The sequence below is a fragment of the Mirounga leonina genome, unplaced genomic scaffold (genome assembly GCF_011800145.1).
Source record: "Mirounga leonina isolate KUSES-001 unplaced genomic scaffold, KU_Mleo_1.0 Mir_128, whole genome shotgun sequence".
NCBI lineage: Eukaryota > Metazoa > Chordata > Mammalia > Carnivora > Phocidae > Mirounga > Mirounga leonina.
In genome coordinates this window covers 21,009,948-21,023,057 of record NW_023270320.1, presented here as the reverse complement: position 1 = coordinate 21,023,057, position 13,110 = coordinate 21,009,948, and the positions used below count along the sequence as shown (strand labels likewise).

General features: G+C 36.5%; 1 protein-coding gene across 32 annotated transcripts in view; it reads right to left on the bottom strand.

Annotated features, from left to right (window-relative positions):
* Nucleotides 1–13,110, bottom strand: part of PCM1 (pericentriolar material 1) — an 80,890-nt gene that overhangs the window by 26,529 nt on the left and 41,251 nt on the right. For 26 of the 32 annotated variants that reach the window (XM_035004188.1, XM_035004162.1, XM_035004164.1 and 23 more), the window contains 3 exons: nt 11,937–12,108; nt 9,121–9,479; nt 1,960–2,124 (listed from right to left, as the gene is read on the bottom strand). In XM_035004188.1, coding sequence (XP_034860079.1) covers nt 1,960–2,124; nt 9,121–9,479; nt 11,937–12,108 — 696 coding nt within the window. The remainder of the gene's footprint in view (nt 1–1,959; nt 2,125–9,120; nt 9,480–11,936; nt 12,109–13,110) is intronic. The other 6 variants (XM_035004189.1, XM_035004180.1, XM_035004183.1 and 3 more) reach the window with 1 other exon arrangement.

Genomic DNA, 13,110 nt, shown 5'->3' with positions numbered 1-13,110 from the left:
AAATTCAATACTAGCAGTCATATATGCTACTCTCTAGTAATCACGTAACAAAAACTACTAGTCCATGCTATAGAGAATTTTAGAGTAATGATTAAAACTAAAAAGAAGTCTTTTTAGAAAGTGAATATGTAAATACCCATAGGGTATATTTACACAAGGCAAGCATTTTTTAGTGCACCAAAATTCAATCATTGTATTTTTCTAAGTAACAGTAATAAGGTCTGAAGTCCTATGACCAACTATCCATTATTTAGGTAACTTGATAATCCAATTAATTAATAAGCCTTTCAATTTAGTGCCCTTCCCCAACCCCCACCAACTGTTTACTCCTTGAAGATCTCACTATTTGATAAAGACAGTGAAAGGAGATAAAAATTATAAAATTTTGGTAAAATACTGGGGTTACATCAGGAAAATTGATAGTTTTGCCAAAAGGATCCTAGACTTAGAAGACCAGGATTAAAACTTCCACTCTGCCATTTCTTAGCAAGATGACCTTGAGGAAGTCAGTTCAAAATACAAACAAATGTCATGTTTCTTTTCTGATTACAAAAGCAATAAATACTTGTTATGAAAGGTTTAGAAAATATAGAAGAGTTTAAAGATGATAAAATCACTATTAGCATTTTGATGCATTTTCTTCTAGTCTTTATTCATTCTGATTTTTTGTTTAAACATAGTTGGAATCACAGTTCAGACAACACTAAATCCCAGTATTTTTTTCATTTTTGTTTCCTTAGCATAGATAAGTACAATTACTGAGATAAAGCCATGACTTTTGAAGCCTTCCAGAAAAACTGTACCAATTTATGTTACTAGCTCTTTATGACAATGGGGAAAAAAAACAGGGATACTCTCTGACCACATTTCCTCATCTGCAGAATGGAAATAAATCCAATTCACAGCATTATGAGGCTCAAATGAGATGAGTAATTTGTTTAATTTGTAAATAGTAAAGCATAATACAAAAGGTAGCTGCTACTCTCACTTTTCACCAAGGATTTTATTGACACCTGAGAATTGAGGGTCCCTATTTACTGCCTCCCTCCCCATGTTTCTTTGAGATGTACTTGCTCTTTATAAATTAGGAAAGTACCAGTAGTTAAAACAGTGGAAAACACAAACAACTCCATTCATTCATTCATTCATTCGTTCATTCAATTAACACTTAGTAAGTGCCTACCACGTGCCCAGTACTATGGGAACATTTAAGGCACAAACATGAGAAGGTATTTTCTGCTGCTAAGGGACTCAAAAAAGGTGACAAAGACACTTAAACAAGTAAATACTATATAATGTGATACGGGCAACAGAAGAGATTTACACAGGCTACAACAGAAACGAAAAAGGAGAAAAGGGAAATTATCTGAGCTTCGATTTGATGCAATTTCAGAGTTGCAGAATTAACATTTTGTTGAAGACTCCAGCAGAGAAAAAGGCTTACAAAGAGCAAAAAGGCCTCCTGCTGAGGTGAGAAACAGCAAGATAGCTATGCGAAAACTTCAGTTCAGTGCCATGGAAAGAGGCAACTTCAAGGCAGAGAGGGTAGGGAGAAAGAGTCTAGAGATGCAAGAAAGAGCCAAATCTCTGCTGGCCAGATGTTACATTAAGGCACTTGGACTCTCCCCTGTAAGCATGGTAAAGCCAAAGATTTTAAGCAGGGAATGATAGGATTTTACATCGAATTCTTATTCAGAGAAGATTTTCAGAATTTCAAATCAGCTCCAAATTAATGTCGACTATGCTTTTTTGTTTGAAATTTCATCATAAAGTGTCAAAAGCTACTATCACAATATTAAAAAACATTTCCAGTTCACATTTCTTGATATCAAGGAATGTATACTGTAATCTCTACTTATATAAAACCTTGCACATGACAGAAAAGTATGACAGACCAATGGCTTTTGAAATCTAAGATGAAGAAGTCCTTAGATTAAAGCAAACCAAAAAAGAACATACCTGAAGATATTTCTGTAGACCTACTATATTTTATTATTTTTTCCAGCTGCTCATGATTCTTTCTGCTGAATACTTTTGCTTGAACAGGCTCTTCAGTCTGGGCTGAATGTCTGTTCCTACTTTTGCAAGGTTCACATGTGCTAGACATACTGGCACTTTCATACCCTTGAGTAAAAAAAGTGACAACTGTTATCAGTTGCAACTAACTCAAACTGAAAGGGAAATTGATTTCCATAGTGCAATAATACAGGTAACTCAATTTAGAATGCTGTATCAATAGAAAACAGTAAATACAATGTCTTGCAATAACCTTTGGAAGCATGGGGTAACATTGTCCAATTTAGACACCACCTTCATGGGTACATCCCAACTCAAACTATACTGTAAGCCTTATATGACCCAAATCCTCTACTTGTCAGTCTCCAAGTTAACCATTTTTCAATATTAGGAAATACAAGAAAGAATCACATCCAATCTACATAAAATGTCCATAAAAGAGAGAATAACGGGCATTAGTCAGATATGTCTGCCTTCTTTTAACTTGTGTGTAATAGGACTTGATTTAAAAGGTCTTACCCACTCATAGGTTATCCACATATTCTACTAAATTTTCCTTGCTATATGGCACAAGTTTGGAATTCAACTTTATTTTGTTTCACATGGATACTTGGTTATACCTACCCTATTCCCAATGAAAAAAAATGCAACCTTGGTCAATATATATATATATATATATATATATTTTTTTTTTTTTTTAAGATTTTTTATTTATTTGTGAGAGAGAGAATGAGAGACAGAGAACATGAGAGGGAGGAGGGTCAGAGGGAGAAGCAGACTCCCCGCCGAGCAGGGAGCCCGATGCGGGACTCGATCCCGGGACTCCGGGATCATGACCTGAGCCGAAGGCAGTCGCTTAACCAACTGAGCCACCCAGGCGCCCAACCTTGGTCAATATATTAAGTCTCCATATTTACTGAGGTTTATTTCTGGGCATTCTATCTGTTTAATTTATCTATTCCAATGCCATCTTCATTCTTTTAGCCATAGAAGTTTTACAGAATGCTTAAACATCTGGTAAGGCAAGTCCTATGTAGGCAGCTTCCTGGCTATTCTTAGGTATTTGTCCTTCCATATAAGCTTTTTTTTTTTTCAAATTTTAAAAATAGTCCACATGGATTCAAAATGGAATCACATTAAAAGCAGTTATTAATTCAAGAACTGGTATTTAATAATTTTACACAATTTTTAAAAACATCGTTATGTTTTTTACATTTGTTCAATCTTGTTTGTGTTCTTCAAAAATATTTACAATTTTTTATAGATCTAGTACTTTCCTTGTTAAATTTATTCCTAAGGATTTCCCCCCCCCCCAATAGCTTTGGATACTACTATGGGAAGACTATTTCCCCCCGCTTCCATTCTACTGAGTGTTACTATGATAGAGAAAAATATTTGCATACTTATTTCATAACCAGCTGCTTTACTAATTTACTTTAGTAGCTATTTTCCAGTGTTTCCTGGGCTCTCTCAGAAAAAATTAAAATATTTCCCTCCTTTTTCAGTATTTATGCCAATTATTTAATTTCTTGTCATAGTGTTTTCCAAACAATGCTAGATAATGATGCTGGTAGAGAGGGAACCCCTGTTTAATTTCTAATTTTGATACAGATTATATTTGGAGTATTTTCATTTACAATGTTGTTTGTGACTGGCATTAGCTAACTGCTTTCATTATATTAAATATTAAATAATTGCCTTCTTTGGTGCATTTTACTTACAATTTTTATTAGGAATGACTTCAAATTTTATCTCATCTACCACTAAGGTTATATGACTTCTGTCCTTCAATTTACTGACCTGAAAATTATGTTGACAGACTTCCTGATAACGAACCATGGTTACATTTCTGTAATAAACCCTACTGACAACAGTCTGATATTCTTTTTGATATATTGGCAGATTAAATTGGCTAATATCTTACTTTTGAATTTATGTTAGTAACTGAGATTTATCTATTGTTTTCTTTAACTGTTCTCTCTCCCTTTCACCTTTCCCTATAAAGGTGTCTAATCTGTTTCATATGTTGTTTCTGTTGTTTTCCTCAGATATGATGCTTGACAAGTGAAGGCTCTAGTTTGAATATAGGATTCTTGAGCTGCAGTACTATTTTTTGTCTGTGTATGGACATTATTTCACTTTCTTCTACTTCTTGTGTTGTCTGATGTCAGTTTGGTTCTTTCTCATTGTATGTAACTTGTTCTTGCAGTCTGGAAGCTTATTAGATTTTTACTTTTTCCTTGGAATTAAGGAATTTTATTAGAATATACACAGGGGTATGTGTATACTTTTCTCCCTTGCCTCCTGGCCGGACAAGTTAGCTGTTTTGATCTGCAGTCTCCAGTCTTTCTTCATTAAAGATTCCCCTTTATTATTATTTATTTAATTAGTGCCTTTCTACCTGTTTCTTCTTCCTTTAGTATTCCCTATATATCGTATCTCCAAGATTTGTCATTAAGCCTCTAATCATTTTCTTCTTGATTTTATCTTAGTACTTTCTGTTCTGTACAATGGCGTAATTCTTCCCCTCAATTTTCTAGGTCAGTAGTCTGGGACTTACTACCAGTCATCCTCTTTTCTGAACAGTCTAACAATAAATGTGAAAATCATTTTTTCTAGTTCTACAACTCAATCTGCCTAAGTGTTATGATTTTGTTCAAGCGTGTATTTCCTTCAATAATAGCTTTTACTCGATTTTACCGTTCTAGTGTTCTGCTTCTTGTCTCCTCTCTGACTGCTGGTCCCTTTTACATGCATTTTTACATTCACTGGGCTAGTCAGGACTCATATCTACCCTTAAGGCTGGACCCAATTGCTGGGTAGCTTCACTGCATGCTGACAGTACTCTGAAGTCTCATCCTATGGTGAAGCAATGTTTTCGCTAGCAAGTTGTCAGTCTCCCATCGAGACAGTAAGAAGCTGCTTCTCTTTTCAGTCTCCTCAGCTGCAAAGGCCAAATGCTCTCCCAGATGCAAGGTAGGGAGGATGCCACCTACTCGTTCAGTGACACCCTTTCCCATTAGTACCTTGAAGTGACAAAAAACTGCTATTCTTGGAAGGAAGGGAGGTGTCAAGAGGTGCATGGATGTTGGTCCTCCAACCAAGTTTTCTCCAAGAACTGTAGAACTCTGATCTTTGCCCCTGACATTCACTTAATGAGCCAACAGAACCTAAAGCCTTCCTACTTACATTCTCCAGACCACAACAGCTGCTCTGCTAATAACAAGTAGGTTCCCAATACACTGTCAATTCATTCTCTGTAATATCCAACCTGGAGTTAACCTTCTCTTTTTAAGGCCATCAATCAAGTTGGGACTTTATCATCTCTACCTGGGTTCCTGATTTCTTTATCGGTCTCTCAGACTAAAGTCTAGCCACTGGGATCCATTCTGCATGAAACTTACTGGAAAAAGAGCCCTCTTGGGTTATTTTTGACTTTCACATAAACAGGCCCAGCAATAAGGGTATACAACTGCCAAAAGTAATAGATAAAACAGAATTCATGAAGGGTAACGATACCTCTGAGTTCCACTGGCTAGGCCAGCTAGTATACCACCACCACCACCACATGATGATCATTAGCGTAAGGGCGTGACCTCCTATCCCCCTCATCACTCTCTGCCTGGCGCACAATCTGTTTTTCTCAGTACGGTGGCAGGACATGTAGAAAAAATAGTACTTCTAGTTGTGTCTCCACTTTTGGGACACGGCTCAGCTGTGACCTCTGGTGGCACCCTGGAGACCTTGCATATATCCACACAGGCCACAAAGGTAAGGACTGAACTGCAGCTGAGTCTAAGTCTTGACAGAAGGCCTGATGATCCTCCTCCTGGCACACAGAACACAAGGACATGGGAGGTCTGTGAGGAACTGCTATGTAGCCATTGTTCACCCGCCTCCCCCTCCTCCTGTAAAGCTGTCCTGAAGAGGTTCTTATCTCCTCCTGGGTTCTGATGAAAGAGGAGACCTCGGGGACCTCTCCTTCTCACCCTCTGAGGGCACACCTCCAGACTATAAAGTGGTCTGTAGGAGCAGCATAGCACCAGCCCCTCCACAACAGGGGTCCCAACACTCATGCTGTAAGTGTCACCTGGCCTCTTGTGTTGCAGTGTTCCCCTGGTGGCCTGTGGAACAAAGAACACAGGGAGCTGGGACTCCCAGCTACTCTTACTTTCTCCGCCTATGTAAATAATCATCTCTCTGAATCTAAAAAGGATTGTTTCTTTCCTGGCCACATCTGTCAGGCCTTGCCCTTCCTAACGCTTGACATCCATTTCATCTCAATCTTCATTCGTAAACAAGAGGAAAGGGAAGAGAATAGAAATGACAAGACTCCGGGATGGTTACAGTACATTAACAGTTCTATCCAATTTTCTAAGAAAAGAATGAGGAGGATCTAGATTATATGATCCCACTGCTCTCTAATAATAACAAAAAAAGAAACAGACCTGGTAGAATGTAGCCAAATTAGAGGTCTGATACCTGAAGCACACAGAAAGGCAAGGAAACATGCTCAACTCAGAAAGTCTGAATTGGAATGAAAGTTTAAAAAATGATTATCACTATCACATACTTTGTAAAACCTTACTTCACATGCACTGATAATTTACCTTTAATGTATATGTACATATAAAGACCTTCTAAAGATTAAAATACAATCTAAAGATTAAAATTACCATCACTAGAAACAAAGTTAAATGAAGATTTAGCATGCCACCTCTGAAAACTGTCCCCAAGTGCAAAAACATATACGAACAGTTCAGTCTAGTAAATCTGGGACAGCGTAACTGGCTGTGCTGCGTCTCTTAGGACAGAAACAAGTCCCACCATGCTGGTCTATGTATCATATCCTATTGCCTTCCCCAGCTGTTCTCATCTTCTTTTCCTGCCTCTAAACTTCTTTTCATTGTTACTACAGTTTGGAATGCCTTCCAACATTCTCTCCATCCACCTACATTTAAGACAAGCAAATATTCTACTTTCTAAGAAATCATGGCTAGTCCTACCCCATAAAATAGCACTGGACTAGCTCAGTGGTGGAAGGTGGGACCCAAGAGTGCATTTTTAATAAATTCCCAAAGGATGCTAATGCTGTTTGTCCATGGTTCACACTTTGGATAGCAAGGGTTTAGCTGACTAATTTGATTTTGCTACATATTAGTTTGACTCTGCATCTATTAGATTCTGCTACCAAGTCTTTGATTTGTGTGTGTGTGTATTAAAGTAGGGCTCTCACTGACAGATGGTCTCGAATGCCTGTCGAACAAATAAATGTGTATTATGTTTCTGGTAGGTATTTTTACACTCAGAAGAGAGCACATAGATCAGAATGTCAATCTTTGCCCTGAATCAAAAGAGCGGAACTGTATATACAGAATCATAATTCCTCAGAATAAAGGGGTTTCAAAATTAAATATACCAATTATTTCTAGGTTTAGGTAGTTAACAGCCATTAGTTGGCTTAAGAGTTCCCTAAGACCCTGCTACTTAAAGTGAAATCCACAAACCAAGATCAACGAGACATGGAAACCTGTTAGAAATACAGACCTTTGGGTCCCTACCCAGACAGAATCAATCTGCCTTTAAACAAGATTCCCAAGGAGAAACATTAAAGTTTAAGAAGCACCACCCTAGCACACTCAACTGGCTGAATGAGAAAATGACAGATAATAAGTGTTAGTGTTTCTTCATTTATTCATATGACAAAAAGCATTTCTGTAGGGACAAGGTAATAGAGAAGAAGTCTGATGAGCTACCCAAGGGGCCACTCTCTAAACATGGCCATGGTTCATTATGTACTTAAATGTTCCCTGGTGGCACCAAGAGGAATCTTGGAGAAAGCAGAGTAGTTGGATTTTCAGTCATTTGAATCACTAATTTGCTACATAATATCAGCTCCTCCCAAACCTATATAAATGATCGAGTATTTTCAAAGATGATAACGTGTGTGCTGAGAAAACTATCATCCCTTTTCAAATTTGCTTGTTTCACCATCAAATCAGATTCTTCAGATGAGAGCAGCAGTAGGCAAAGACATGAAGGATATATGAAGAACTGAAACGAAATAAAGGAGCAGGTATTCTTTCTTACATCCACAGTTTTCATCAGATTTTTCAAGTGTTTCATTAACCAAAAATGGCTAAGATGAATGCTGCAAATGTTTACAAGTCGATTTTTTTACCATAGGGTTTCCTAGGACCTTCATATCCTTGCATATATTGGGAGCTTCCCAGAGAGAGTTAGCTGGTGTGTGGTGATTTTTCAAACTTTCCTGATTATAAATCTTAAATACTTTGTCCTTAAGCACCAAGTACAATCTCCTTGAACCCAGAACAATCCCTCAAAGCCATAGCCGAAAACCATCCCTTGCAAACTTGAAGGAGCATCCTTTAATTCTAATATTCTAGATTCTAGTTAATAAAACTATTTTTACCTAGCATTAGACTTGAGTAAATTCTTCAAAATTCAAAGAACATCTTTTTTTTTTTTTAATGGCATGCAGTTAACACTATAAAAAGAACTTCGATAGGATATCCAATGACAAGATTCAATAAAAAATTCAATGGGTTAATGTTCCACCTTATTAACTAAAGTTAATTTCCTTAAGGACTAAGAGCAAACTTGTTTTAAAAGTGATTTCATCTATGATATTCAAAGACTGCAATGTAGTTACAGACCCAAATTTCTTTGAATGAATCAACCAAGGATGTACCAGAAGTCATAACAGAAGTGTTGGATGTTAAGATTAGATGTAATATTAAGAAAGAATAACAGTAAAAATTGGACACTGGCAATTTTTAGTAACCTATAAGATTTGGAAAACATCTTCTAAGCTCATAGTAACCACACACACAGGAAATATAAGAAGTTTTAAGAACCACAAAAAGAATAAATGTCTTAAAATATCTACAACACTAAACCCTATTTGATAAATTTTGTTTTAAAAAAAACTATAAAGGTGACTAAAAATAAAAATAACTTTATTCAACTAGGTCTAGAACAGTGCTTATCCATTTAGCCACAAAGAAATGAAGTATGTCAACATGCCAGAATAAAGTTACCAACATTTACACTGATCAATATTCAACAAAGTTTAACACTTACCAGTATTTTTAACTCTGCTTTTCAGCTGAGTAGAATGCCTTTTCTTACTCTTTGATTTAGGAGTTTTATCTTTAGATGCCAGGCTGGCCTGTGCAGATGCTTTCCTTGTCTTGAATGTTTTGGTTACTGTTGTTGGATCCATTGGATCAGGCATACTACTAAAGCTTTCTAATGACTCTTCATCAAACTGGTGTCTTCTCCGGCTAGTATCTAATTGATTTTTGCGATTACTATTTGCAATTTTCTCTACAGACACTGGAAATCCAGTCTTGGTAAATGGTTTTTCTACGTCACCTTCTTGGTCATATAACCACGGTGTCCTACTGTTTTCCACCTCCTCTTCGGGCTGTTTTTGATTCCTTACCAATGAAAATAAATTTTTATAGATATGACGATAAGAGTTCTAGGCTTACTGGAAAACTGCAGATATAGTTAACAGATTTAGGCAAATAAAAATATCAACAGGCTATAAAAACACTTCCACAGAAATATACATCAAATATGTAAATATTATATAGCCTAATGTACTTAATTACTTTAAACTTTTTTGAGAGAGAGAGAGAGGGAGAGAGAGAACCTTTTTTTTTTTTTAAGATTTTATTTATTTGAGAGAGAGAGAGTACAAATGAGGGAAGAGACAGAGTGGACAAGCAGGCTCCCCGCTGAGCGTGGAGCTGGACACAGGACTCAATCTCAGGACCCTGAGGTCATGACCTGAACTGAAGTCTGACGCTTAACTGACTGAGCCACTCAGACACCCCAGAGAAAGAATCTTAAGCAGGTTCCACACCCAGCATGGAGCCTGAAATGGGGCTCAATCTCACAACCCTGAGATCATGACCTGAGCCAAAATCAAGAGTCAGATGCTTAACCAACTGAGCCACGCAGGGGCCCCTTTAAACTTTAATCAGACCCTTCTCACTAAACCATTTTCACTGGCAAAAGTTGCAAACAAAAGATCTAGCACTCATGATGACAAAGAGTGGGAAAGAAAAATTCAAAAAAAGGATGGGACATACAAGGAAAAAACAAAACACTTGGAGGGATAGCTGAGAAAGAGTTGTATGTTGCAGATGGTTTGGGAATATACACAAATCTATGTCACTTAAAGCAGTTCAAACAGAACTGGAATTTGGTGAAAACAATCGTCCATGCAACTCGTAATTTATTCCTCCACACATTAAGTAGAGTTTAGTTGTGGTGGTCTGGTGTCATTTTCCAAATTTTATCTGCTAAACACTGACATCCTTTAATATGTTAATAGGTATTTACTGATCATCTAAGTTTGGGAAACAATAAAGTTAAACAGGTCTGCAAGATTTCTCAAAACGTTAAACATGCTAATGTACTATACAAATGTCTTAGAAGGGAACATAGTGAGCAAGATGTCCAAAATTTTTATCACAGAACCAGACATGAACAATAGTGTTCTGAAGAACATGATTTAGTAGACCGTGACCTACAGGGTTCAAATTAAGACAAGATTAGCAAACCTATAGTCTGCAGGCCAAATTCAGCCTGCTATCTATTTCTGTACAGCCTGAGAGCTAAAATGATTCTTTTTTGGGGGAAAAAAAAAAGATTCCATTTATTTATATATTTTAGAGAAGGGGGGAGGGGCAGAGAGAGAGGGAGAGAAAGAATCTCAAGCAGAGTCAGCACAGAGCCCAACTTGAGGCCTGCCTGATCTCACCACCATGAGATCATGACCCAAGCCAAAATCAAGAGTTGGACACTCAACTGAACGAGCCATCCAGGTGCCCCTAAAATGATTCTTACAAAATAAATAAATAAATAAGATAAGACAAAATAAAATAAAGTAAAATAAAAGTCTGGGAGGTCAACCATAGGATTCCTGGAGTCAAATACAAAGTTGAATTCTTAGGTTTTGTTTAATCAAGGAAAAAAAAAAAAATCCATGATTTAATAATTAAATAGTGCCAAAATGATTATTTAAGTGCTCCAAGACATGCCCAATCACACAACTAAAGAGAAAAGTAATGTGAATCTTATATTTGTAAAGGGCTTACAAAAGACAAAATCAAAGAGATACCTCTTACAGAAGAAGTACTAGGCTGAACTGACCTCTAATTTTTCATCCTTCTAAAAATTTTTTTCTGAAGTAAATAACAGTAACAATAAAAAGACTATAGTTTTACCCAGCTGGCTATCAAAATCATTTTCTGGATTAACACAATCATTAAGAATATTATTTATTTAGCTATAAAAACAGAGAATGATTGACCTGACTCAATCCAAATAGTGTTTTACACTATTTGAGTCAAAAATTTCATTTGGGAAGACCATCATATTAAAAAATAATAACACTGAGGAAAAAAACACGTTAACACTAAAACAGAGAAAGAAATCCTGACTATGACTGATAGCATCTATCAATAATCTTGAACAGTGCTCAACATTACATTTCAATAGGCCTAAAGACCTTATTCTATTCAGGAGCTATGAATCAAGGAGCCATTACTTTACAACTATCACCTAGTAGTTAATATTAGTTTCTCGCCCTAAAGTGAACTTAAGAAGGACAGATATCAAATCAAGGCAAAAGACACTATATGGGTCAGGTCTTATCCTTCCACTCTGTTCAAAACACTGAACTGTTCTTGTGTCAGGGTTAGTGGCAGATGTATGCCTGAGAGAGACCTGGTAAGGTATCTGTTTAATACTCTCAATGCTATGCTAACAAGCCAAACAACAACAAGCATCCTTCCTAATTGTGTTTTCAAATTACATATAATTAGATATAATCACAAAAGTGACGTTTAAGAAAAGAATGGATTATGTTCACAATCGAGTACCTTTGTTTTTCTGCTCCAATAGAAGAACTGCTTTCAAAAGGTTTTGGAAAAGCCATATATTCTGTTTTCCCTGAAGAATTCTGTGCTAATGGTTGCTGCTGTTCAGTGGGTGTAGAAATATTCTGAGAAAAATCTCCAAAATTAGAAGGAAATAAAGGGCTGAAATTCATACCTAATAAATAAAAGCAATGGGTAAGACAACAACAAAGAAGTACCTAAAGGCCTTAATATGATATTAAAAGACAGTTTTAATTAAATGTGCCGCTCAAATCCACGAAAACAAGTTAACTGTTAAAATAAACTAACATTCATTTGTTCAATCACTGTTTACAGTTCAGCCCACTAGGTTTTTGGCATTGATGATTAAATAAAATAACAGGTAAATGCCTACAAGAGTCTGGTACCCGGTAATTTGATGAATGTCAAGTACTATTACCTCTAACTTTTAGCTCTGAAAGGATGAGGATTATTTATTTACCTGTTATTTCATGTAATGTTCAAAACAACTCTATGACATAGGTATTATATTAATTTTACCAGGGAGAAAATTGGCTCAAAGATTAAACAGCTAGTAAATTGAAGAGGAGGTCAGATCCCACATCTGCACAATTCTAAAGCTTATGTTCTTTCCACTCTACTTTAACTGGGAAACTAGAATAGAACTAAATTCTTACCATACAGTGTCGTGTCAGATGTATTTGCAAGGGGCGACTAACAACTTGGTGGGGGAAAAGGGGTGAGAGAGGCTTCACAAAATTAGTTTGTGAAGAATGAATAGTCTTTGCCCAGGGCTGGCACAGGCATGAAGCATATTAGCGTAAAGGAACTGCATGTGCAATTTTTAATATTATCTGTTACCTAGAAATCTACTCAAAAAATGTGTGCTGCCAATAATCATCAGTGCTCAAGAACTAAAACACTTGTTCAATTTGTTAATGCCACCATTGTTTTTATAATCCTAAGAAAATACATTTTTATTGACTTATATTCAAAAAGCCTTTCAGCCCTCCCAACCCTTTTTCTCCTCCTGTATTCCCTGACAAACACGTTCAACTCCATCTCTTTCATGACTCACCTTATCTAACTGATCACCTAATTTATTCTACCTCTAGAAAGGCTTTTGAATTACTCCTAGTTCTGTACCCCTCCTGCCAATGCCTTAGATCAAGCTGTC